The sequence below is a fragment of the Carcharodon carcharias genome, chromosome 6, assembly GCF_017639515.1.
Source record: "Carcharodon carcharias isolate sCarCar2 chromosome 6, sCarCar2.pri, whole genome shotgun sequence".
Taxonomy (NCBI): Eukaryota; Metazoa; Chordata; class Chondrichthyes; order Lamniformes; family Lamnidae; genus Carcharodon; species Carcharodon carcharias.
Window position 1 is genome coordinate 46,984,745 of NC_054472.1, and position 27,657 is coordinate 47,012,401.

At 41.6% G+C, this 27,657-nt stretch overlaps 2 protein-coding genes across 29 annotated transcripts in view; one reads left to right on the forward strand and one right to left on the reverse strand.

Annotated features, from left to right (window-relative positions):
- Positions 1-10,771, forward strand: part of lrrfip2 (leucine rich repeat (in FLII) interacting protein 2) — a 210,193-nt gene extending 199,422 nt beyond the window's left edge. For all 26 annotated transcript variants that reach the window (XM_041189812.1, XM_041189833.1, XM_041189811.1 and 23 more), the window contains 3 exons: positions 986-1,065; positions 6,955-7,059; positions 9,664-10,771. In XM_041189812.1, the coding sequence (XP_041045746.1) occupies positions 986-1,065; positions 6,955-7,059; positions 9,664-9,774 (296 nt within the window). In that variant the 3' untranslated portion in view covers positions 9,775-10,771. The remainder of the gene's footprint in view (positions 1-985; positions 1,066-6,954; positions 7,060-9,663) is intronic.
- Positions 10,772-17,991: 7,220 nt separating this feature from the next.
- The window catches only part of mlh1 (mutL homolog 1, colon cancer, nonpolyposis type 2 (E. coli)), a 90,799-nt gene continuing 81,133 nt past the window's right edge, over positions 17,992-27,657 (reverse strand). For all 3 annotated transcript variants that reach the window (XM_041190293.1, XM_041190295.1, XM_041190294.1), the window contains 2 exons: positions 19,637-19,815; positions 17,992-19,535 (listed from right to left, as the gene is read on the reverse strand). In XM_041190293.1, coding sequence (XP_041046227.1) covers positions 19,651-19,815 — 165 coding nt within the window. In that variant the 3' untranslated portion in view covers positions 17,992-19,535; positions 19,637-19,650. The remainder of the gene's footprint in view (positions 19,536-19,636; positions 19,816-27,657) is intronic.

Consider the following 27,657-nt stretch of genomic DNA (forward strand, 5'->3'; position numbering starts at 1 on the left):
TACTCATCCAGTCAAGTGGAGAGCATTCCATCACGTGTATGATTTGTGCCTTGTAGATCGTCAACAGACTTTGGGAACTCAGGAAGTGAGTTACTTTGCAGAATTCCCAGCCTTTGACCTGCTCTTGTAGCCATGGTATTTATGTGGCTGGTCCAATTCAGTTTCTGGTCAATGGTAACCACCAGGATGTTGATAGTGGGAGATTCAGTGATGGTAATGTCATTGAATGGCAAGAGGAGATGGTTAGATTCTCTCTTGTTGGATATGGTCATTGCCTGGCACTTGTGTGGCATAAATGTTACTTGCCATTTATCAGTCCAAGTCTGAACATTGTCCAAGTCTTGCTACATGTGGACACAATCTGCTATGGTAGTTGAGGAGTCTCGAATGACGCTGAACATTGTGCAATCATCCGCACTCTGACCTTATGATGGCAGGTAAGTCATTGATGAAGCACCTGAAGATGGTTGGGCCTAGAACACTACTCTAAGGAACACTACCCTGAGGAACTCCTGCTGTGATGTCCCGCAACTGAGATGATTCACCACCAACAGCCACAAATGTTGTATTTTCCTTTGTGCTTTCCAACCAGTGGAGAGCTTTCCCCTGTTTCCCATCGACTTCAATTTTGGCAGGGTTCCTTGATGAATTGGCAGATGAGCTGCTGTTCTTCCAGTTTGCTTAGGCTTTATTGGAACATTGCAGCAGGCTGAGGACAGCAATGTAAGCATCAGAGCAAGATGGTGAATTGAAATGACATTGTATTAACTTTTTGTGTGGCACTTTATCGAATGACTTTTGCAAACAAAATATATTACATCTACTGGCTCCCCTTTATCTACCCTGCTAGCTACATCCTCAAAAATTCTAATAAAATTGTCAAGCAGGATTTCTCTTTAGTAAAACCATGTTGAGTTCTAATTATATAACGCTGTGCTTTTAAGTTGTTATGTGTTGTGTCTCCTCACTCTGTATTTTCTTTCAGGAGATGTAAACAGGCAGTTGAGTGAGTACAAGTTTAAACTGTCTAAAGCAGAACAGGACTTTGCCACTGCTGAACAAAATGTAAGTACCTTTCATACAGTAGACATTTTGTAATGCTGACAATCTAAATTTTATTCTTGTAATTGTGCACAAATGTTTATTTTTTATATGTATTACACTTGTATGCCCGTATTTTCACAAATATACAAACTTCACTCCTGTTGTCAGCATTTTAATTTTGCTTTTGATGCAACACAATGTTAAAATACCTACAATGATAACTAATGAACATTGCCATATAAACTCTTACTGGCGATGCTGTAGTTGCAAATTGTGGCTGTGGTATTGCTTTTTGGCTCCATTAACATACTGAGTAATTGTATGGGAGATTTAGTAAATTAAAACAAAAAAAGTGTCAACAATTTATGCTGGTGTCTGCAGAAATCTATTTAGTGTCTGAGGTTGAAGATGCAACTGACTGAGGTAAGACTAATATCATTTTTGCTCGTGTGGTGGCAGAAAATTCTTTGAAACTTGTTTCAGCACAGGCCAGGTTAAAAACTTGTACTTTTATGTATAATTGTAAAAAACAAGGTATCTACTTACTTCTTTATTATTCACTGAGTACTTTGCCGTGTAGTACTGAGACCTGCAGACCAGAAAGATCCAGCTTCTCATCTGTGTTGCAGTAGCTGATCTCAACTGAAAATAGCGGAGGGCTGTATATGCTAATGTGTATGATATTTTAAATGTATGCATGTCCAATGTTATAATTGTCCTGTATTAATTATTGCTTTTGTTTTTCAACTTGAATTTTTGTTCCTTATTGCCACCCCACCCTTAAGGGGATTTCTATTTTGGGGCCGCATTCCCTCATTCTTGAAGATCCATACTTAATGTTATTTGTATGTTTATTCTTTAATTGAATCTTTGAGTTTTCTGGACCTGCTTGTTTGGAAAGGGCTATTGCCTCATTAATGGTTAAACCCTCAACGCTATAACCAGGTTCCTAAGGCGCATGGGATGATGGATTAAACTTTTGTGTGTCTTCCCCAACTCTCCATTGGCCATGAAGACAAAAACTTGGACACCCCTTCTTTTAAGTGCCCCTATTTCTTCTACCGGAGAAGACAGGCAGGCTTCTATCAATATATAAAAACAAAAAAACTGCGGATGCTGGAAATCCAAAACAAAAACAAAAACAGAATTAGCTGGAAAAACTCAGCAGGTCTGGCAGCATCGGCTTCTATCAAAGCCGTCCTGCAGCTGATCATTGGGAGATGTCTGAGAGAAACGTAGATTCATTCATCTCTTTTGGCAAAAGACCTTGCTTTCATGCAACACTCCTCATGGCCCAGCTGGGATGTAGAAACCTGCCATGCTGTTTCTTAAAAGTAGATCAATTGTAAATTTAAATTCAAAAAACATACTTGTGAAATAGCAAGCAGAGGAAATCTTTCCCTCCCCACCTCCCAGCCATAGAGAGAATCACTGTGCTGAGTCCTTGTTATACCACCAGTTGGCTGTGCTTAAGATCTCAACTTTTCAAAGAACTGGTTATTTTTCAATCATGCATACAAAATAGATACTGTGCTTTGTTGTGTTGTTGTATTGAATATTTATTGGAGGGAGGTGAGTCTGAAACTTTCAAGCTATCAGCTGGGTTTCAGTGGTTGCATGCTTACCTCTAAATCATAGGTCATGGGTTAAGGCCCCACTCCAGAAACTTGAGTACTGGCACCTCAGTGTTGCACTGTGTTGGGGGGAGTTTTTGGATGAGCCATTAAACCAAGATCCTGTCCTTTTACAGGTGGATGTAAAAGTTCACTGAAGAGCAGATGAGTTCACTTGGTGTCATGGCCGACAACACTGTTTAAAATGTTTAATTAGTCATGGCCGACAACACTGTTTAAAATGTTTAATTAGTCATGGCCAACAACACTGTTTAAAATGTTTAATTGGTCATTTAACTCACTGCTGTTTGAGGGACCTTGCAAATTGACTGTCACTGTTTTGCACTGAAAAGAAAGAAAAAGACTTGCATTTAACTAGAACCTTTCATGACCTTAGGACACCCAAAAGCACTTCACAGTCAATGCAGTGCTTTGAAAGTACGGTCATTGTTGTAATATAGGAAGCACAGCAGTGAATTTGCTCACAGCCAACTCCCATAAATAACTTTGAAATAAAAGACCATTTTGTGTGTGTGTTTGAGGCTTAAGTGTTGGCCAGGATATGAAATGAACTCTCCTGCATTTTTTTTCGAACTGGGATCTTTAACACCCAGCTGAGATGACAAATGGGAACTCCACAGCATTCCCACAGTAATGCACAGATTATCTGCTCAAGCCTCTGAAATGGAGCTTTTAACTCTGAGGCATATGTGCTACCACTGAGTCAAGACTGATGCATAAATTATGATACTTCAAAAGCACTTTATTGGTTATGAAATGTTTTGGGACATCCTGGGGTTGTGAAATGTAGTATATCAATGCAGAGTTGTTCATCAATAACTGTTATTTCAAATTTTCAAGGAGTCAATTGCATAGTAACTGCTGTCAGATATGTATGCTATGCATCCCCTAATTTACTGGACCCTATTTGCTAGGCATGCAATGCAATTTTTGAATAAAATGTATGTAATATCCAATTTTGATGAGTTCCTGTATTTGCCATAGAAATTTCCTTTTTTTGGATTCGTCAAATAAGGAAACTTGCAGCATCTGAAACTGCAGTGACTTGGGCATCACATTCTCAAACTTGGGCCTAAGTATTTCCCTTCATTGGCTAACAATTTATTTATTTGGAGGAGTATCCAAAACATTGAATTATAAATAAACCTTTGATCCTTGAGTAGATTTGAGTTGTGTGGATATAACAAATGCTAAACAAAAACAGAAATACCTGGAAAAACTCAGCAGGTCTGGCAGCATCGGCGGGGAAGAACAAAGTTGATGTTTCGAGTCTTCATGACCCTTCAACAGAACTAAGTAAAAATAGGAGAGGGGTGAAATATAAGCTGGTTTAAGGTGGGGGGGGTGGGGGGAGAAGTGGGGTGGGTGGTTGTAGGGACAAGTAAGCAGTGATAGGAGCAGATAAGAAAAGGATGTCACAGACAAAAGAACAAAGAGGTGTTGAAGGTGGTGATATTATCTAAAAGAATGTGCTAATTAAGAATGGATAGCAGGACCTGCAAGGTACAGATAGGGTGGGGTGAAATAAGACTAAACGGGCATAAAAGGTATAGATTTAAAAATAATGTAAATAGGTGGGAAAAGAAAAACCTATATAAATTATTGGAAAAAAACAAAAGGGAGGGGGAAGAAACGGAAAGGGGGTGAGGATGGAGGAGGGAATTCAAGATCTAAAGTTGTTGAACTCAGTATTCAGTGCAGATGGCTGTAAAGTGGCTAGTTGGAAGATGAGGTGCTGTTCCTCCAGTTTGCGTTGAGCTTCACTGGAACAATGCAGCAAGCCAAGGACGGAAATGTGGGCAAGAGAGCAGGGTGGAGTGTTAAAATGGCAAGTGACAGGGAGGTCTGGGTCATTCTTGCGGACAGACCGAAGGTGTTCTGCAAAACGGTCATCCAGTCTGCGTTTGGTCTCTCCAATGTAGAGAAAACCGCATTGGGAGCAACGAATGCAGTAGACTAAGTTGAGGGAAATGCAAGTGAAATGCTGCTTCACTTGAAAGGAGTGTTTGGGCCCTTGGACGGTGAGGAGAGAGGAAGTGAAGGGGCAGGTGTTGCATATTTTGCGTATGCATGGGGAGGTGACATAGGTGGGGGTTGAGGAGTAGGGGGTGATGGAGGAGTGGACTAGGGTATCACGGAGGCAACAATCCCTACGGAATGCCGCCGGGGTGTTGAAGGGAAGATGTGTTTGGTGGTGGCATCATGCTGGAGTTGGCAGAAATGGCGGAGGATGATCCTTTGAATGCGGAGGCTGATGGGGTGATAAGTGAGGATAAGGGGGACCCTATCATGTTTCTGGGAGGGGGGAGAAGGCGTGAGGGCGGATGCGCGGGAGATGGGCCGGACACGGTTGAGGGCCCTGTCAAAAACCGTGGGTGGAAAACCTCGGTTAAGGAAGAAGGAGGACCTGTCAGAGAAACTGTTTTTGAAGGTAGTATCATCAGAACAGATGCGACGGAGGCGAAGGAACTGAGAGAATGTGATGGAGTCCTCACAGGAAGCGGGGTGTGAGAAGCGCTAGTCGAGGTAGCTGTGGGAGTCGGTAGGCTTGTAATGGATATTGATGGATGGTCTATCACCAGAAATTGAGACTGAGGTCACAGAAGGGAAGGGAAGTGTCAGAGATGGACCATGTGAAAATGATGGAGGGGTGGAGATTGGAAGCAAAATTAATAAATTTTTCCGGGTCCCGACGAGAGCATGAAGCAGCACCAAAGTAATCATCGATATACCGGAGAAAGAGTTGTGGGAGGGGGCTGGAGTAGAACTGGAACAAGGAATGTTCCACATACCCCATTAAGAGAGAGGCATAGCTGGGGCTCATGCGGGTACCCATAGCCACACCTTTAATTTGGAGGAAGTGAGAGGAGTTGAAGGAGAAATTGTTCAGCGTGAGAACAAGTTCAGCCAGACGGAGGAGAGTAGTGGTGGATGGGGATTGTTCGGGCCTCTGTTCGAGGAAGAAGCTGAGAGCCCTCAGACCATCCTGGTGGGGGATGGAGGTGTAGAGGGATTGGACGTCCAAGGTGAAGAGTAGGCAGTTGGGGCCAGGGAACTGGAAATTGTTGATGTGATGTAAGGTGTCAGAGGAATCACGGATGTAGGTGGGAAGGGACTGGACAAGGAGAGAGAGAAGGGAGTCAAGATAACGAGAAATGAGTTCAGTGGGGCAGGATCAGGCTGACCCGATTGGTCTGCCGGGACAGTCTTGTTTGTGGATTTTGAGTAGGAGGTAGAAGAGGGCCGTCCGAGGTTGGGTGATTATCAGGTTGGAAGCTGTGGGAGGAAGATCTCCAGAGGAGATGAGGTCAGTGACAGTCCTGGAAACAATGGCTTGATGTTCAGTGGTGGGTTCATGGTCCAGGGAGAGGTAGGAGGACGTGTCTGCGAGTTGACAGTCCGCCTCCGCGAGGTAGAGGTCAGTGCACCAGACTGCTTTGCAGAACACCTTCGGTCTGTCCGCAAGCATTACCCAGATCTCCCTGTCGCTTGCCATTTCAACACTCCACCCTGCTCTCTTGCCCACATGTCTGTCCTTGGTTTGCTGCATTGTTCCAGTGAAGCTCAACGCAAACTGGAGGAACAGCACCTCATCTTCCAACTAGGCACTTTACAGTCTTCCGGACTGAATATTGAGTTCAACAACTTTAGATCTTGAACTCCTTCCTCCATCCCCACCCCCTTTCTGTTTCTTCCCCCTCCCTTTGTTTTTTTCCAATAATTTATATAGGTTTTTCTTTTCCCACCTATTTACATTATTTTTAAATCTATACCTTTTATGCCCTTTTAGTCTTATTTCACCCCACCCCCACTAGAGCGATCTGTACCTTGTGTGTCCTGCCATTCATTCTTAATTAGCACATTCTTTTAGATAATATCACCACCTTCAACACCTCTTTGTTCTTTTGTCTGTGACCTCTTTTGGTTATCTGCTCCTATCACTGCTTACTTGTCCCTACAACCATCCCCCCCCCCCCGCCACTTTAAACCAGCTTATATTTCACCCCTCTCCTATTTTTACTTAGTTCTGTTGAAGGGTCATGAGGACTCAAAACGTCAACTTTGTTCTTCTCCGCCGATGCTGCCAGACCTGCTGAGTTTTTCTGGGTACTTCTGTTTTTGTTTTGGATTTCCAGCGTCCACAGTTTTTTGGTTTTATAACAAATGCTAGTTCATCCAAATTACATATATATATTAGATAATTCTGTGGAAATATCTTCCTGCAGTTTGCCCTGGCAGCACTATTATAGCTTTTATTTTGTATATGAATTTTCAGGTTGTCAGACTCGAAGGACAGGTGCTTCGTTATAAAACAGCATCAGAAAACTCAGAAAAAATAGAGGATGAACTAAAAGCAGAAAAGAGGAGGCTGCAGCGAGAGGTATGCTGAATGCTTACTAAATGCTGCTTTGTTGTTCTGAGTTACAGAAATAAGTTGTACTTTCAAGCCATTCTGTCTGGGAACTAAATGAATAGCTCTTTGAGATCCAACATAGATACTGTGGGCTAAATGAACTTCTCTTTGCCCAAGCGATGTCTCCCATTCTTTTGACTTAACACATTTTACCCTCCTCATTTATATTTGCTTCTCTGCTGTTCTAATGTTACCTGCTAAATTGTTGCTCTAAATGTTATAATCGTGCACTATTTGAATATCATTTCCAATACATTGTTCAGTTCTTAAAATATTTTAAAAATAATTTATGTACAGTGTTTTAACATCAAATTTGCTCAACCCCAAGACCCCCTGCAAAACACACAATTGATTGGATTGGCTTGTCTTACTAGGATACTGATTTTTCATTTCCATTTTTAGTTCTGTATTACATTGTCAAGAGAAAAATGATTGATTTCTTATTTTAAATTTCCTTACAGTCCCCTCCAGGTTGCTTAGACTGATCAAAGTTTTGAAATACTTAATTAAACAAATCTTGCTTGGACACACCCCTTAACTACACAAGCTTCCTAACTTCAGAACCTTACTATTTGCGTTTCTGTCTCTTTTCATATTATAAATTTCTATATCCATATTTATGATATACAAGATTGGCATGCTGTAATTACAGCATCTTCCTAGTAGTGGTATTGTAGTGCCTTAGATTTGCATCTCCCTACTCAACTTGAACTGTGGAGGAACTCCTATGCTCCACCCGATTCTACTTCTTTGCTTTCTACAATGCCATAAGTCTTTCTAATTAACTATAAATAATATCAAAGTAACTTGTAAAACTAAAGAGAAAGGGGACTGAATTAAAAGCAAAGAACTGCGGATGCTGGAAATCCAAAACAAAAACTAAAATACCTGGAAAAACTCAGCAGGTCTGGCAGCATCGGTGGAGAGGAACACAGTTGACATTTCGAGTCCGCATGACTCTTCAACAGAACTAATTAAAAATAGAGAAGGGGTGAAATATAAGCTGGTTTAAGGGGGGGTGATTGGGACAAGAAGAACTAGGTCGAGGGCCAGTGATAAGTGGAGATAACCAAAAGATATCACAGACAAAAGGACAAAGAGGTGTTGAAGGTGGTGATATTATCTAAAGGAATGTGCTAATTAAGGGTAGAAAGCAGGACAAGCAAGGTACAGATAGCCCTAGTGGGGGTGGGGTGGGGGGAAGGAATCAAAAAAGGCTGAAAGTTAGAGATAAAACAATGGGTGGAAATACATTTAAAAAATAATGGAAATAGGTAGGAAAAGAAAAATCTATATAAATTATTGGAAAAAACAAACAGGAGGGGGAAAATTGGAAAGGGGGTGGGGATGGAGGAGAGAGCTCTTGATCTAAAGTTGTTGAATTCAATACTCAGTCCGGAAGGCTGTAAAGTGCCTAGTCGGAAGATGAGGTGCTGTTCCTCCAGTTTGCATTGAGCTTCACTGGAACAATGCAGCAAGCCAAGGACAGACATGTGGGCATGAGAGCAGGGTGGAGTGTTGAAATGGCAAGCGACAGGGAGATCTGGGTAATGCTTGCGGACAGACAAAGGTGTTCTGCAAAGCGGTCACCCAGTCTGCGTTTGGTCTCTCCAATGTAGAGGAAACCGCATTGGGAGCAACAAATGCAGTAGACTAAGTTGAGGGAAGTGCAAGTGAAATGCTGCTTCACTTGAAAGGAGTGTTTGGGCCCTTGGACGATGAGGAGAGGGGAAGTAAAGGAGCAGGTGTTGCATCTTCTGCGGTTGCATGGGAAGGTGCCATGGGAGGGGTTTGAGGTGTAAGGGGTGATGGAGGAATGGACCAGGGTATCACGGAGGGAACGATCCCTACAGAATACAGGTTGAAGGGAAGATGTGTTTGGTGGTGGCATCATGCTGGAGTTGGCGGAAATGGCGGAGGATGATCCTTTGAATGTGGAGACTGGTGGGGTGATAAGTGAGGACAAGGGGAACCCTATCATGTTTCCGGGAGGGAGGAGAAGGTGTGAGGCCGGATGCGCAGGAGATGGGCCGGACACGATTGAGGGCCCTGTCAACCATCGTAGGTGGGAAACCTCGGTTAAGGAAGAAGGAGGACATGTCAGAGGAACTGTTTTTGAAAGTGGCATCATCAGAACAGACTGAATTATGTCTCTTCATACAATCTAATTACCTCTGTCTCTGATCTCACTTCATTTGAACTGTGTACCCCCATGTGAAAATCAAAGGCATTTTGGTCAGTCTAAAAAACATTACTCTTCCAAGATATGAGAAGTGAATCCATCTTCAACATTGTAGTTGTGAATGATTTAAGGCAATTGGAACTATACACAGCTCCAGCTAAAGCTTTTGATTTGTGGCTCTTAAACGTATTGCAATTTGAAGCAATCTAGGTGTGCTTTTTGCATTTGGATCACAATGTAAAATAACCTGGTGTAATTTTTCTTAGCTGCACTTCTGGTTGTGGACATTTAGTGTGAAGTTTTTAAACTGGAGTTAAACATCTAGTTATTTTTCTGAGTGTTTGTGTTAGCTTATTGATAATTACCAAGTGTTTTTAATCCTTCCTCAGTTACGATCAGCATTGGATAAGAATGAAGAGATGGAAATGACCAATAACCACTTGATGAAGCGGTTGGAGAAGATGAAGGCCAACAGAAATGCACTACTCTCTCAGCAGTAAAGATGGAAGAGTCAGTGCACTGTATCTATAACAAGCAGAACTTCAATGCATCACAATTTATAGACCTTTTCCATTGGTGCAACCACTTTCAAACACTGAAAGATGTCCTTTATTAAGGCTTCAGTTTTATAAATGTTGGCGTAAAGATTTTGTAATTTATGAGAAAATTATGGCATTGTCTAATGTCTACATGTTTGATAATTGTGTATTGTATTGCCTGTTTAGCTCAGTGGGTTAATAGCCTTTGAAATGAGTTGTGTACTTATGAGTGATTTAGCAGGTAAATACAAATAGATTTGATTGTTCATGGCTTTAATACGCCAAATTGATTTACATAAACCTTTCTGCTGCTTAGAAATTATACCGGTTGCTTTAAGATCTTGAACGACTGCGTGAACGGAACTGATACACAAGATAACCTTGCAAGTCAATTTTGAAAATCTAACTGCTCTCATTTGCCAATAATTCTGTGCACCTCGCAATGCAGGAATCCCCGCTTCAAGTGCCTTTCACATGGTGCGATGGAGATTATCTTAATTTGGTTACGCATTCAGCAAAATTTATGGACCAATCATTCGGTCTAAAATATTGTAATTGCTGTATTTTAAAAAGAGTGGGTAAATTTCTAAAACATTTATCTGCTAAAGGTGACATACATAATTTTTTCATCAAAAATACAATTTCAAATTGTCTTTTGTATTATATACAATTTAATTGAGTAAAGAAATGGATTGTAGATAAGATTGATAAGTTTTGAAAACGTCCCTGCAGTTTAGTTTTAGAACACATGATCTAGGCATCTCTGTTGCTCCTCACTTCATGGAGTTAAAAAAAAAAATAACAAATGGAAAGAATTGTTTCCTTTGCTATATAAAATATTGGACTGCATCTTCAGAGTATTACTTGTGTTGCTTGTGTATAAGGATTTGGTCTTTCTGAAAAAAAAACAGGCTTGTGAATGGGGGTTCTGACAATAAATGAAACTGTGGGCACTTTATATAATGACACCACAGAATTTTATTTTTGTGATTGCTGAATCTCTGTCTTCAAGTCATAGAAGCACATAGCTATATAGTTTGTTGGCTGCATGCCATCTTAGAATAGCATCTTCAACATTTGCCCAGCCAATCACTTAAATTTTTAGAAAAGAGGTTGAATGAAGGAAGAATTTTAACAGATCAGTCGCTAAATTAGCCTGATTAACTTTATAGCTTTGCACAAGTGATCAGTGTTGGTGCCAAGGGCCAGTCCTGCCAGATATGTCAAGGCTAATGTTCCTCCAGTTGCCTTCTTGTCAATATGAGACAGTATGTTGAAAGTGTAAAGTATTTCAAATACCCCTGGTAAACTGGTAATAAGTGGTAGGGAAACAGGAACAGTTTTTGCAGTGTGTACAGGACTCTGATGTTACCCAGAGCATGAGGCCTAATGAGAAGCCTAACTGCTACATCTAACAATGGGAAAGGAACCCATTGATGAGACATATCTAGGCAAGATACACCTAGGAGCATCTAGGCAATAACAAAGGTAATGTAATAAAGCTTAAAATGATGATTGAGAAAGACAATACAAAACCTACATGACCTTGTCCTTGATAATCTACCTGTCACAGATGCATTTGTCCATGGCACTATTGGTAAGAGTGACCACTGCACAATCCATATGGAGATTAAATCCTGTTTTCGCATTAAGCATACCCTCTTGTTGTGATGAGAGAAATTCAGAGCAGATAGTGCAGCTCAGACCTGGGCATCCATGAGATACTGTGGCCATCAGCAGCAGCAGAATTGTATTCAACCACAACAAAAACAAAAATACCTGGAAAAACTAAGCAGGTCTGACAGCATCTGTGGAGAGGAATACAGTTAACCACATTCTGTAACCTCGTGGCCTGACATATCCCTCTCTACCATCACCATCAAGCTCGGGGACCAACCCTGGTTCCATGAGGTATGTAGGGGAGCTACCAGGAGCAGCACCAGGCATACCTAAAAATGAGTTGCCAATTTAGTGATCTGCAGTACAAAACTTAAATGCATGCTAATATGCTATTGATTGAGCTAAGTGATTCTCTAACCAATGGATCATATCAAAATAGTGCCATGTGATCTTTTGCATTCACCTGAGATGGTAGATAAGGCCTCAGTTCAATATTTCATCTGAAAAATGGCACTCTGACAGTGCAGCACTCCCTCAATACTATGCTGGATTGTCAATTTTGGCTTTTATGTTGAAGTACTGGATTGGGACTATGAACCCACAATATTCTGGATCAGAGGCCAGAGTGCTACCAACTGAGCCATGGCTGATGAGAGCAAATTAGATGATCTATCTAGGCCTCCTCCTGAGGTCTCTGCCATCTAGATGCCAGTCTTTCAGCTAATTTGAATTCCCTTCATGTCATATCAAAAAACAGTGAGTGCTATATTTCCAAAAAGGTTATGGGCCCTAACAACGTTTCGTTTGTAATGCTGAAGACTTGTGCCTTAGAACTAGCCGTGCCCTAACTAAGCAGTTCCAGTACAGCTACAGCACTGGCATCTACCTGCCAATGTGGAAAATTGCCCAAGTATGTGCTGTCCACAAAAACTGGACAAATGCAGTCTGCCAGGAACATTTGGTGCCATGCCTTATTCAAGCCTTAGTTCAAACATGGACGAAAGAGTTGAATTCCAGTGGTGAGGTGTTAGTGACTGTTTTTGACAGCAGGAAGGCACTCAGTCAAGTGTGGCGTCAAGGAGTCCTAGTAAAATTGAAGTTGGTGGGAGTCGGGACAAAAACTTTCCGTTGTTGTATGCAGCACAAAGGAAGGACCTCGTTGCAGTAGTTCCTCCAAGCAGTGACCTAGGCTCAGCTATCTTCAACTGCTTTGTCAATAACCTTCCCTCCATCATAATGTCAGAAATGGAGATGCTTGTTGATGGTAGTGTTCAGTTCCATCCACAATTTCTCGGAAAATGAAGCAGTTCTCATGTTGTATGACCTGGACATCATTTGGGCTAATAAGTGTCAAGTTACATTCGCACTGCACAAGTGCTCGGCAATGACCGTTTCCAACAAGAGAGAATTTAACTATCTCCCCTTGATATTCAGTGATTACGATCACTTAATTTCCCCCACAATAAACATCCTGGGGGCTGGTGGGGGGAGGTGATTATCACTGACCTGAAGCTGAACTGGATTAGCCATAAAAATACTGTGACTACATGAAAAGGTTAGAAGTTGGGAATTCTGCAGTAGGTAATTCACCTCCTGTCTTACCAGAGCCTGCCCACCATCTACAAGGCACAAGTCAGGAGTATGATGGAGTACTCTCCACTTGCCTGCACGAGCTGGTAGAATTTGATAGGAAGAAAAAGGCAGCCTCATACTGCTTGGGGGTGCACAGTGAATAAGCAGAGGAGCCAAGGGGTACAGGTATACAAATCACTTAAAGTACTGATGCAGGTTAATAGGCCTTTTGAAAAAAAACATTAAACACTGTTGTATGTTTGGTTAACTATCACTGAAAAGTAGAGGAGTTATGTTAGACTTGTATCAAATATTGGATAGAGCACGTTTGGAATACTAAGTGCAGTTCTGGTCTCCATTTTATGAAAAAGGTTCTGGAGGCATTTGAGAAGGTAACTCATAAGATTGAATTGGCGGAGGCTCTTTTCTGCATAAAGAAGGCTGAGGGATCACCTAATAGAGATTAAGAGAATGAAAGGCATTGTTACAGCAGATGTAAAGAAAATATTTCCACTTATGAGGGAGGTTAAAACTAGAGGTCATATGTATTTGTTTGTTATTTGTTCATTGAGTCTAGGTGTCGTTGGCAAGGCCAGCATTTATTGCCCATCCTTAATTGCTCTTGAAAAGTTGGTGGTGAGCTACCTTTTTGTACTATTGCAGGTACATACAGTGCTGTTAGATAGGGAGTTCCAGGATATTGACCCAGTGACAATAAATTAGTTCCAAGTCAGGATGGTTTGTGGCTTGAAGGAGAACTTGAAATGATGTTCGCATGCACCTACTGTCCTTGTTTTTCAAGGTGGTAGAGTTTGCAGATTTGGAAGCCACTGTTGGGGGAGACTTTGCCACTTGATAGCACGGTAAATAACACCTTCCATTATTTAGCTGATGACAGAGAGTAGAATGATGGAATGATAACTGACCTGATTAGATTTGGCATTCTTTTTATGGACAGAACATACCTGGACAATTTTCCGCCTAGTTGGATAGATGCTATTGTTGTAGCTCTATGACAACAGCTTGGTTAGGGGCACAGCTTGTACCGCACCACAGTTGGGATGTTGTCGGGGCCCAAAGCCTTTACTGTATCCAGTGCACTTAGCAGTTTTTTGAAAACATTGAATTGAGTTGGCAGAAGAGTAGCATCAGGAGCTGAGATGGACTTGACAATTCTGACTGAAAATAGTTGCAAGTGCTTCATCATTGACTTTTGGACTTGCACACTGGGCCCTGCCATCATTCAGGTTGGGGATGTTCATGGAACTCCTCGTCCACTATCTTTCACAACTGTTGTAATAGGCCTGAAGAGCTTTATCAGTCCTCTTGTTTGGGGAATTGCTTTGCTGTTTATAGTATGTTGCTTCTGTGGTTTAGCATAAATGTCCTATCTTGTAGCTTCAGGTTGGCACATCATATTTAGGTAGGCCTGGTGCTTTTCTCTTACATTCCTCATTTAACAGGGGTTGGTCCCCTGGCATGATTGGAATGGTAGAGTGAGGGATATGTCTGACCATGAGGTTATGGATCATGCCTGAATAGAATTCTGCTGCTCCTGATGTCCCACAGCACCTCCTGGTTGCCCAGTTTTGAGCTGTTAGATCGGTTCTGAATCTATACCATTTAGCACAGTGATAGTGTCATACAACATGATGCAGTGTCCTCAGTGTGAAGATGGGATTTCATCTCCACAAGGATTGTGCAGTGGTCACTCCCACTAATACTGTCATGACAGATGCATCTGCAACAGATAGACTGATGAGGTTAGGTTTGTTTTTCCCTTGCGTTGGTTCTCTCACCACCTCAGACAGGCTCAGTCTTGCAACTATGTCCTTCAGAACTCGACCAGCTCAGTCAGTAGTGATGCTACCAAGCCACTCTTGGTGATAAACATGGAAGTCTCCACCTGACTATGTTTTGTGCCCTTGCTACCCTCAGTGCTTCTTTCGACTGGTGTTTAACATGGACGAGTACTGATTTATCAGATAGGGAGGGCTGCAGGTTGTAATTAACGGGTTTCCTTGCCATGTTTGACCTGGTGCCATAAGATATCATGGGATCCAGAGTGAATGTTAAGGACAGCAGATTTCCAGGATCTTAGTGAACTAGATAGGTTTTTAACCACCATTCAGTAATGTTCATGGTCACCATTCTTGATAGTATTTTTTTATTCCAAATTTATTTTAATAAATTGAATTTAAATTCCCCAGATGCCCCGGTGGGATTTGAACTCTTGTCTCTGGATATACCAGATCGTTAGTCTCGGTCTCTGGATTACTTGGCCAGTCGTATAACCATAATACTACTGCAGTTACAGTAGATAGCCAACAATAATTCCAATAGGTAATTCAGAAGAAACTTCTTGACCCAAAGAATATAAAGAATATGGAACACACTATCCTAAGGAGTAGTTGAAGCAAATAGTATAGATGCATCAAAGGGAAAGCTAAATAAACATATGAGGGATAAAGGAATGGAAGGATATGCTCATCAAGTTTATGAAGCAGGATGGGAGGAATCTGATGCATAAATGCCAATGTAGACCAGTTTGGCTGAATGGCTTGTTTCTGTGCTGCGGTGCTTTGTCACTCAGGGAGTAGAGTTATAGGGTCAGAGTGCAGCAGAGGAGGCCATTTGGTCCATCAACTCTATGCTGGCTCCCTTTGGAGCAGTCAGTTCCAGTACCCTGCTTGATCCCCGTAGCCCTGCAAGTTTATTTCCTTCGTGTCCATCCAATTTCCTTTTGAAGTCAGTGAATGTTTCCGCGTCCACCACCTTTGTGGGCAGCAAGCTCCAGGTATTACCACTTGCTGGATAAAAAAGATTCTTCCTCACATTCCCCATGCAGCTGTTGTCCAAAATCTTAGTGTCCCCCTAGTCTTTGTACCAGCAGCTTTCTTTGACTACTTTAAGCCATAATCTTGTGCACCTTTATCACATCTCCCCTCAATCTCTTTTGCTCCAAGGAGAACTCCTCAATAGGCTGAAGTATATGGCAACATACACCTTTTACATACATGTTGTAGTCTGGAGCAATGGAGAGTGATAATAGAGGCTCCAATTTCTTTCCATCACATGGATGGCCAGAAATCTCTCCCACTCTTGCCGCCTGCCATTGGTGTGTGTTGTAAGGAATAGCAGGTTGGCGCTCAACCTGCCTGACCATGTTATGAATGCATCGTCCTTGGTCATCAAGCTCTGGGGTGAGACTTGAACCTGGAGCTTCTGGCTCAGATGCAGGGACACCATCCATTCATCACAAGACCTCCAATTTCTGTGTTGTACACTCAATGTATGCAAGATATATAATTTTGCAGTAGGAGCCTTGAAACTCAATATATGGTGTTTCTTAGCTTCCCTTGATATTGTCCACCACCATGTACTTAGGCATTGTAAAACATCTGCCTATGGTGGTGTCTAACTATTTGGAGAAAGCCTATGTTTGATCAATAGTATTGCACCCAAACAGCTTATCCTTTTACATCACATTGTTCCAGAAAGTTGGTCCCATAAATAAGGATTGTGATCCATCCGGATCCTAGGATGAGACACAAATCCTGGGTAGGCATTCCTGTTGTCACCCCAGATGGGAAGATAAATTTTCTCTCATCATGCTATTGCTGCCTCTGCTTCTAGTGTGAACATGGCATTAAAAATAACACTTAAGGGTGTTGTTTAGCTAGGAATGGCAAATGCTGACATAGAACAATATAGTTTTTTGTCAGGTTGCTCATGTACTGAAGTTGTGAGTTTGCAATATTGTATCATTTGCCATTTATAAATGCTTATAATAGATTATTTTACACCATGATTGCTGACATGGCATCTGGGAGCCAAACTTATACACCATTTCACCCATCCCCCTCCCAGAGCCATGCATGTATCTCAGATTTTGCAGCTATACCTGTACCTTACTGGAACCTGCAGCCTGCTTACCTAGAGGGCAGGAGATTGGACAGGGAGAGGATATTGGATGTGGGGTTCTGTGAATGCTGAGCTTTCTCTGAACTTGGCAGCTTGAGGATCGTGTTCTCTAAACTCAGCAGCATGTATTCTCTAAACTCGGCAAGATAAACTTGGCAGAGTGAGAGCTGTGTTCTCTAAACTCAGAAATATGAGCGCTGTCTTCTTTAATAGCATTAGTGTGTTTCCTCTGAATTTTGTAACCTGACAATAACTAGACTAAATTACACATTGCAGAGAACACAGAATTACTCTGCAGCAGGCAGGACCAGTCAAATACACACTCAAGACAACTTGCTGGGCGTGTAATGTCCTCCAAGGGACCAAACAAAAATCTGGTCCAATCCACAGATGTTGCAAGTTGACAGAGCCATTATTCTGCTGATTTACTGGAAATCAATTTTATTCACGCTACCAATTTTTGAAATTACGTTGCATCCATTAACCTCCTGATAGATTCCAGTGGCATGAACAATTGTAAATATTGATCCAGGTATTGTTTCTGTACATCTTTGCCAATTAGAGCACAGTTTTTCACCTGTGAGCATTAAAAGTGAACTGCACATGTTTATAAAATTTGATAGTCCATATATGGATGTCACCACCAAACACATTTTCCCCTGCCCTCCCTCCCCTTTCAGCATTCCAAAGAGACATTCTGTCCGTGACACCTGGTCCACTCCTCAATCACCCCCAACATCCCCTTCCTTTCTTACGGCACCTTTCCATTGCAAGCGCAGGAGATGCAACATTGGCCCTTTTACCTCCTCCTTTCCCACCATCCTAGGCCCCAAACACAGTATTTCAAATGAAACTTCTTTCAATTTATTTGTACTTGCTTCAATTTACAATGCAGCATTCACTGTTCATGAAAGAGAATTCAACTCTATGTTTAAAAAAAATTGGTTTAATGTTGTTCCCTGCTGTTCTCTGAAAAGAGTGTCATGAGATCTTGTGTCCACCTCAGAAAGCTGACGGGGCTTGGTTTAACATTTTATCCAAAAGATGAAGGACAGTACCAAATTTGCTATGCAAGTTTTGTCCAATTTTATGAAACCTTGGATTCATTGCCACAGTACAAAATACTTAACATTGCATATCTAAAATGTCAATGACCTAACTTTTCTCTTTGCAGCATAATGGACCCAGCCATGGAACACTTAGAATAAGCAGGCTTATGATTTGTACATAGTATGTGGAGCACACCATGATTCAACAAATGTTATTAGCCTAAGCCTGAATGTTGTTCAGGTTTCACTGCATGAAGACCCTAAGTGTTTCAGTATCTGAGGAGTTGTGGATGATACTGAACAATATGTAACCGTCACAAACATCCCTACTTCTGACCTTATGATGGAGGGAAGGTCATTGATGAAGCAGCTGAACATAGTTGGGCCTAGGAGAGTACCCTGAGGAACTCCTGCAGTGATGCCCTGGGCTAAGATGATAGTCCTGCAATAACTAGAACCATCTTCCTTTGTGCTAGACATGACTCCAGTCAGTGAAGAGTTTTCCCTGATTCACACTGACTTTCAATTTTGCTTGGGCTCCACTCAGTCAAATACTACCTTAATGCCAATGGCAGTCACTCTCACCTCACCTCTGGAATTCAGTTGTATGTTTTGACCAAGCCTGCAATGAGGACTGGAGCCAAGTGCTCCTGATAGAACCCATCAGTTAACAGGTTAGTAAGGGCCACTTGAATGCAATGTCCATAACACTTTACACTGCTTTGCTGATGATTGAGAGTAGAATCATGGGGTGGTCATTGCTAGATTGAATTTGTCTCTCCATATTGTTCAATAGCTGTCAGTGTTATAGCAATACTGGAACACCTGGCTGGGGTGCAGCTAGTTTTGGAGCTCAAGGCTTCAGAACCACAGCCAGGATGTTGTCAGAGCCCATGACCGTTGCTGCATCCAGTACCTTCTGCTGTCTCTTGATATCATGTGGAGTGAATCAAACTGGCTGAAGCCTGGCACCTATGATTTTGGGGATTTCAGGAGGTGGCAGAGAAGGATCATCCACTCAGCACTTCCAGCTGAAAATGGTTGCAAATGTTTCAGCCTTGTCATTGCCTGAATTGTGGCCTGAACAATTTTCCTGCCGTTGATAAAATCACAAAGTGCTAAAATGAGCCCCAGGTGTACCTGCACAGGAAAAGTAACTCTCTACACTACATGCCTGGTTGGAGAAGACTAAGACCCAAAAGAAATTTATTATAGAAAACCTAGCGATTACAGCAGAACATGTAAAACAGTGCAATTGTATGTCTTTGGAATAAATCCATACTCCTGTCTGAAAGTTCTGAAGAAATATACCATTGTTTATATTAACCAAATTTATGTACAACCTTGAAATCATCAAGATCCTCTCACTACAAAAGAATACAGATTCTCTCTACAATTGGTTTGGGAGGAGATTTGCATGATAGTGCTGCCAAAGTAGAGCTTTATTACAGCAAGTCCAATCTCTGATTAGCTCTTCTAGTGGAAAGCCTTGGAGCTTCTCGCCTTGAAACTGTACAGCATTTTATACTTTTAACAATCAGTTTTCTGTTCTTCATCCTTAAAATAAAAATGGTGTAAAATTAAACCATGAAGAATACAGTTTCTACATGTAGGCTAACAAAATGTTGCCTGCACCACCCCAGGCAGATCATACTCACTTTCCAAGAATTAATTAACATCTCTCAAAGACTTTGTACAGGTCAGGAAGATTGGCAAGCTGCAGGATGGATCCATCCTCTGCAAAGTACTTTGGTGGAAGGAGGAGAGTTCTGAAAGCTTTAGAAACTACATGTTCTACAGTCCACTTCCATGACTTGTCACTGCTGAGCTCCTGACTCTGGTGAAAAAGAAAGTTTCACACTATGTAATTGTCAGTTAGTAATGAATTAAACTTAAAGATCTGTCAACTTCGAAACCTTTACTGGATTGTGGAAAGGTGAGAGAGCAAACTGTTGACTTCTTGGATTCCAGTCACTTACTGGTCCCTCACCCAATAGGTCGCTATCCATGTGTGAACCTCAACTATTAGTCAATAGCCTATTCTCCCAGGTTTGTAAGGTGAGTTACTGCTGAACTGAACATTATCGCAAACCAAGCGTACACCCACTTCCACAGGGGCGTCACTGAATAGCAATCAGGAGCAGGGACCCTGACAGATTTTCCTCTTCAGTAACCTGCTGGCCTGTAGTATACTATGGGCCTTGTTGATCTCTTGGACTCAGATACTGGATAAAAAGGGAAGTGCCATTTGATTTAGTGGTATACCTGTCAACTCATATTCAAATTACTTTAATTTAAAAGAGTAACCTACTTTCAACTTTAAAATTAATAGGATTGCAATGTCAGTCTTGCTCACATTTTGAATTTTTGCCTGATTAGAGACCTGTAGAGATTAGAGCTATGTATTTATGTTTATAACTCTGAATTGTATGCCTTTATTTGTTACCAAGAATAGTGCAGGAATTTCAGATGAATGTATTAAGCATTCATAGGAAATCGGCACTATATAGAACAGTCACACCATTTTTGTTCTTTCCAGCCCATCCTGGTGATGGTAGCTGAAGTCACTGATCAGAATGCAGCACCTTAGAAGAGATGGTAACTTTTCAGATTGTAAAAATGTAATCCGCAGCAGTGAGGAGAAAGCGCATCAGTTGTAACTTGTAAGCCACTTTTCTCATCATACTTTACTATAAAAACACCCTGTTTCTTGTCAATTACATCCTATAATACAGCGCTCTTTCAAAGTTTGTTTATTAAGGGAAACTATCCTCATTTCGTATTTGAGTTACTTGTTTCAGACTCGGCAACACTTCAGGGAGGGGGAAAGTTACCTGGATGCTTTATATCAGGAGGCAGTCACATTACTGAGGATGGGGTTTTCTGATTTGGTCAGTGGTCAGGGACAGGAGGGTGTGACTATGAGTGAGGCAGTTAAGGGGACCCAGAGAGCAGGGGTACAGGAGTGAGAGCCTCTACAATTGTCCAACAAGTTTGAGGTTCTCTCAAACTTATTTATTTCTATTTGTGCTATCTGTTGATCATCTGTTTTGTTTCAAATGCTACGTGCATTTAGATAGAGCCTTTAGTTTTGTCCTTTTATTATTTTTGTGGCATCTAGCCTTATCTGTTGGTTTACTCTTCGATTTGTAGACTGTCCATTCTTGTCACAGTCTATTTATCATTTCCCATATTAATAACTGTCTTTCTTGCCGTGTCTCTACTCTTTGGTTTACCACATCATCCAACTTGATCCCTTTCCCCCACTATTCACTTTAAAACCCTCTTTACTTTCTTCATTAGGCGGCTCGTGAGGACACCAGCCCCAGCAGGTGTAGACCGTCCCAACAGTACAGATCCCACTTTTCCCAATACTGGTGCCAGTGCCCCATGAATCAGAACCCACTTCTCCCACACCAGTCTTTGAGCAATGCATACATTTCTCTAATCCTTTTTGCCCTATGCCAGTTTGCACGTGGGTCAGGTAATAATCCAGAAATTATTACCTTTGAGCTTCTGCTTCTTAATTTGGTGCCTAGCTTGTCATACTGACTATGCAGAGCCTCCTTCCTCATCCTGCCTATGTCGTTGGTACCTAAATGAACCACAACCATTGGACACCCCCCCCCCTCCACCTCATAGAGTGGGACCTGAATATTGAAGGGTATGCGACATTTAGGAAGGACAGGAAGTTAGGAAAAGGTGGCGGGATGGCTCTTTTACTTAGTAATGGTATTAGCACATTAAAGAGGGATGACCTAAGTTCAGGAAACCAGGGTGTAGAAGCAGTTTGGGTTGAGATGAGAAATGATAAAAGGCAAGAAATCACTTGTGGGAGTAGTGTACAGGCCTCCTAATTGTAACTACACAGTAGGACAGAGTATAAAAGAGATAGAGGGAACTTGCCAGAAAGGTACAGCAATAGTCATGGGGGATTTTAATATACATATAGACTGGAAAAATCAGATGGGCAAAGGTAGTGTAGATGAGGAGTTCACAGAATATTTTTGGAATAGATTCTTAGTACATCACTTTATGGAGCCAACCAGAGAGCAGGCTATACTAGACCTGATATTGAGTAACATGATAAGGAGTGAAGGCACTCCTAGCTGGCAGTGATCATAATATGATTGAATTTTACATTCATTTTGAGGGAAAAACAAGTGCGTCCAAGAATAGTATTTTAAACTTATATAAGGCAATTACGAGGTCATGAAAGCAGAGCAAACGAAAGCAAACTGGCAAATGAGGTTAAGGGATATGTCAATAGAAGTTCAGTGGCAGACATTTAAAGGGATATTTCAGAATACACAGGATATATACAAGAAAAATTCCAAGGGGAGAGCCCACCATCTATGGTTAACTAAAAAAGTTAAAGACCATATCACACTTAAAAGAAAAAGTATATAATTACACAAAGACGGGTAGCAAGTCAGGATTGGAAAGAATATAAAGCACAGCAAAGAGTGACAAAAAGATTAATAAGGAGGGAAAAATTAGAGTATGAGAGAAAGCTAACTAGTAATAAGATGGATAGTAAGAGTTTTTATAGATATTTAAGTAAGAAAAGAGTTAACAAGCGTTGGTCCTATAGAAAGTACATCTAGGAATTGACACTGGAAAGTAGGGAAATAGTGGACGAGTTAAACAGGCATTTCGCTTCGGTCTTCACTATAGAGGACAGAAGTACCATACCAGAAATAGCTGTAAATCAGGAAATGGAAGGGAGAGGGGAACTCAGGGGGAAAATTACAATCACCAGAGAAGTGGTATTAAGCAAACTGTTGGGGCTGCAGGCTGACAAATTCCAAGGTCCGGATGGACTTCACCCTAAGAAAGAAGTGGCTAGTGAGATAGTTGCTGCACTGGTTTTAAATTTCCAAAATTCTCTAGATTCGGCAAAGGTTCCATTAGGTTGGAAAATAGCAAATATAACTCCTTTATTCAAAAAGGGAGGGAGACAGAAAGCAGGAAATTATAGGCTAGTTAGCCTAGCATCTGTCATAGGGAAAATGTTAGATGTTATTAAGATGTTATAGCAGAGCATTTAAAAAAATTCAAGGCAATCAGGCAGAGTCAACAAGGTTTTGTAAAAGGGAAATCATGTTTAACCAATCCATTGGAGTTCTTTGAAGGAGTCACATGTGCTGTGGATAAAGGGGAATCAGTGGATGTACTGTACTTAGATTTCCAGAAGACATTTGATAAAGTACCACATCAAAGGTTATTGCAGAAAATAAAAGCTCATGGTGTAGGAGGTAACATACAGGCATGGATAGAAGATTGGCTAACTAACAGGAAGCAGAGAGTTGGCATGAATGAGTAATTTTCTGGTTGTCAGGATGTGATGAGTGGTGTGCCACAGGGATCAATGTTTCGAGTCGAAGGGTCATGAGGACTCGAAACATCAACTCTTTTCTTCTCCGCTGATGCTGCCAGACCTGCTGAGTTTTTCCAGTAATTCTGTTTTTGTTTTGTATGTTTGTATGTTGTTTCAGTATGTCTGCAAAGTTTAGAGACTGCAGAAAATTAATTAAGATATGAGAAAAGTTACACCACCATACATGGTTCAGCATTAGCTATAATAATCAAGGAATTTTAGAGAAGTATAAAATTTGTTTTGCTATGTCATGTTGTTTGATCTAATTTATTTGCATTCAGAATTAGGAAAATAACTCAAATGTGTCTAGGAAAATAAAACCTAAATAAGGCTGCCCATTTGACTTTGAAACATATTTCATGCCTGAGACAATGTATTTACAGATTTTTATATACATTTTAAAAGAAGTCTGACTCTCTAGTCACTTTCCTGTGATTAGATTAGTCTGGCATTAAAAGCAACAAGGTAGTCATGAATAACTATTAACATGCAGTGCATATTTTGTTTGGTTAGTAAACAAGCATGCTGATATTGTGAAGCCATAACTAATGCTTTTGTTTTCAAAAACCTTAGGCTCTGGCTCTCATTCAGCGTCAGTTCCGCTGTTCTCCCCCTTTACACCCCTAGTTGGTACTGATCTTTCTGTTAAGTCTGTAGGTTTAAGGTTATCACTCACTCAGCCTCTGCAGCATGGTATCTCAGACACAGCAGAAATGACAAGAGGTAACCAGACAGTGGAGTGTCCCTGGCTTCTGTTCATTTTTGGACCTACTCCAGGGCATCAGGTTACTTCAAGACTATTCTAGGGTTTAGTAGGCTCCACAGAACAGCATTTATAAATCCACTGAGAGAGCAGATTCTCATTCTGCTTAAGCAGTCCCTCAGGATCAAAGATGACTTGCTTCCACTCTGGTTCAGTGAGACGGCTGATAAATCCAATGTGTGATCCACAGCCTCCACCACATGGGGCAGGTGGTGCTTGAAGGATTCAGTAGATGGAAGTGTGTAGCCTCTCCGATGCCTCAACTTTTCCTCCAAGTGTTCCTGATGAAGTCTCTCCATGTGTTCAGTGCCTTCCCAAATGAGCCTTTGACATTTTTGTCAGTCTCAAGCTAGGATCTCCCATGAGTTGGAGGAAGTATGAGCCATGAGGAAGATGCAAAGACACGTCAAGGGGATTTGGAGAGACTAAGCAAGTGGGCAAAAATTTGGCAGATGACATACAATGTGGAGAAATGTGAGGCTATTCAGTTTGGTAGGAAAAACAGAAATAGAGGGGAGAATTTGCTCCCCGTCGGGGGTGCTGAGCGGGAGCAGGCGGGCAAGCAGCCGATTGCTGCTCGCGATCAGATGTGCATTGCCATTTTACGTGGGCGAGCCAATTAAGGCCTGCCCAGCATGACACGCACCCGGAAGCGCTGAATACTCCCTGTGCGGGCAGAGGGAAGGAGGGAGAGTAGGGGCCTGCGCTCTTTTGCATGAGCTTGAAAGAGCGCAGAAATCTCCCTGATGCACAGAGCTGCCTCAAGGAGATTACTTTGACTATTATTTGAAATAAAGAAAAAAAAATTATTCAGAAATGTCCCCTCATGTGACTGTGTCACATGAGCTGGGACTTGTCAATGAATTTATTAAAAATTTTGATTTGATTTATAAAGCCTTCATGAAACCTCATCCCGCCTGTGGATGAGGTTTCATAATAAATGCGAGGCCGCCTGAGCTCTTTGCCTGCCCGCCAACCTTAAGGTTGGACAGGCAGCCATGTTAATTCTTTTAATTGGTATTTAAATGGCCTTAATGGGCCTTTGACGGTTCGACGGGCGCACAGCCAAAAACTGAAGATCTGAACGATGCGCGGTGACGTCGGGATGCATGCCTGACGTCACCACGCGTCATTTTATGCATCGGCGAGTGAGGCCCGCCCCTGCATGTCGACCAGAAGATTCAGGCCAGAGAATATTTCTTAAATGTTGAGAAACTGGAAGCATCCGTGTTCATGAGTTCTTGAAAACTGACATACAGGTACAGAGAGCAATTATTACAAGAGGATTTGAGTATAGGAGTAAAGTTGTTTTATTGCAATTCTATAGAACTTTGGTGATTGCTGGCAGTTTTGAGCAAGGGAGATTTTGCTAGTTCTGTTGGGGAGTACTTAAACTACTGTAGCAGGGGGATGGGATCCAGGAGTAGGATCAGATAGGTCAGATTCAGATTAGAAAAATGGAGGTAGAACATTAGCTAGGGACATTGTGATAGACATGGAGTTACAGGAGAAGCAAAGTTTACAAAGTGTCCAACAAGGGAAATTGATGGGGTTAAACTGTTTATACTTCAATGCAAGGAGTATTACAAACAAGGCAGATGAGTTAAGGGCACAGGTAGACACATGGCAGCAGGACGCCATTGCTATAACGGAGACCTGGCTAAAGGAGGGACAAAACTGGCAGTTAAATATCCCTGGTTATAGAGTCTTCAGACACGATAGAGTAGGAGATAAAAAAGGAGGGGGGAGGGTAGGACTAATGGTTAAAGAATCAATTCCAGTTGTGAGAAGGGATGATATACTAAATGGGTCAACAAACGAAGCTTTATGGATTGAGCTTAGAAATAAAAAAGGGGCAGTTACACTACTGGGAGTATACTACAGACCCCCAAATAGTGAAAGGGAGATAGAAGAACAAATATGTCGGCAAATTTCTGCTTGTAAGAACAAGAGGGTAATAACAGTTGGAGACTTCAACTATCCTAGTATCAACTGGGATGCAAACAATATAAGGGGCACTGAGGGAGAAAAATTCATGCAGTGTGTCCAGGAAAATTTTTTCAACCAATTAGTGACAAACCCAAAGAAAGGAGATGCAATTCTAGACCTAGTCTTGGGGAACGAAGAAAGGCAAGTGGGTGAAGTGACAGTTGGCGACCATTTTGGGGACAGTGATCACAATTCAGTCAGATTTAGCATTACCATGGAAAAGGACAGAGATAAGGCAGGAGTAAAAGTCTTGAACTGGGGGAAGGCAAATTTTGCAGAAATGAGAAAGGACTTGGCTGAGATGGACTGGACAGCACTGCTGGAGGATAAAACAGTAGAAAACAGTGGGAAGCAATAAAAAGCAAGATCCTAATTGTACAAAGCAGACACGTCCCCTACAAAAATAAGAGTGGTACTGCCAAATCTAGACCTCCCTGGTTGTCCAGAGGAATACAGAAGATCAAACAGAAAAAGAAAGCGTACAATAGGCACAAAGAACTAAGCACTGCTGATAGCCTAGATGGATATAGGAAGTGCAGGGACAAAGTAAAAAAGGAAATGGTCAGCATAGATTTGTTAAAGGAAGGTCTTGCCTCACAAATTTGATTGAATTCTTTGAGGAAGTGACAAGAAGGGTTGATGAAGGTAGTGCAGTGGATGTTGTGTACATGGACTTTAGCAAGGCTTTGACAAGGTCCCACAAGGCAGATTGGTCAGGAAAGTAAAAGCCCATGGGATTCAGGGTAATGTGGCAAACTGGATAAAAGGTTGGCTTTGTAACAGGAAACAAAGGGTAATGATCGATGGATGCCCTTGCGAATGGAAAGTTGTCTCAAGTGGTGTTCCACAGGGCTCGGTGTTGGGACCCTTGCTGTTTGTGTTATAAACGATTTGGACGTGAACGTGGGGGTCATGACTGGGAAATTTGGAGGTGACACAAGAATTGGCTGAGTAGTGGATAGTGTAGAGGATAGCCATAATCTCCAAAATGATATAGATGGGTTGGTGGAGTGGCCGAAAAAGTGGCAGATGGATTTTAACATAGACAAGTGTGAGGTCATGCATTTAGGGAGGTCAAACAGTTACAGGGATTACACAATAAATGGGAATATACTAAGAGGGGTAGATGAAGTGAGAGATCTTGGCGTACAAGTACACAGGTCCTTGAAGACAGCAGTTCAAGTAGACAAGGTTGTAAAGAAGGCATATGGAATGCTCTCCTTTATTGGCAGAGGTATAGAATATAAAAGTAAGGATATAATGTTGGAATTGTTTAAAACACTGGTGAGGCCACAACTGGAGTACTGGGTGCAGTTCTGGTCACCACATTACAGGATGTAATAGCTCTGGAGAGAGTGCAGAGGAGGTTTACAAGAATGTTGCCAGGGTTAGAAAAGTGTAGCTACAAGGAGAGATCGGATAGGTTGGGGTTATTTTCCCTGGAACAAAGATGGCTGAGAGATGACTTGATTGAGGTGTACAAAATTATGAGGGGAATAGATAGGAAAGAATTGTTTCCCTTGATGGAGAATTCTAGAACCGGACAT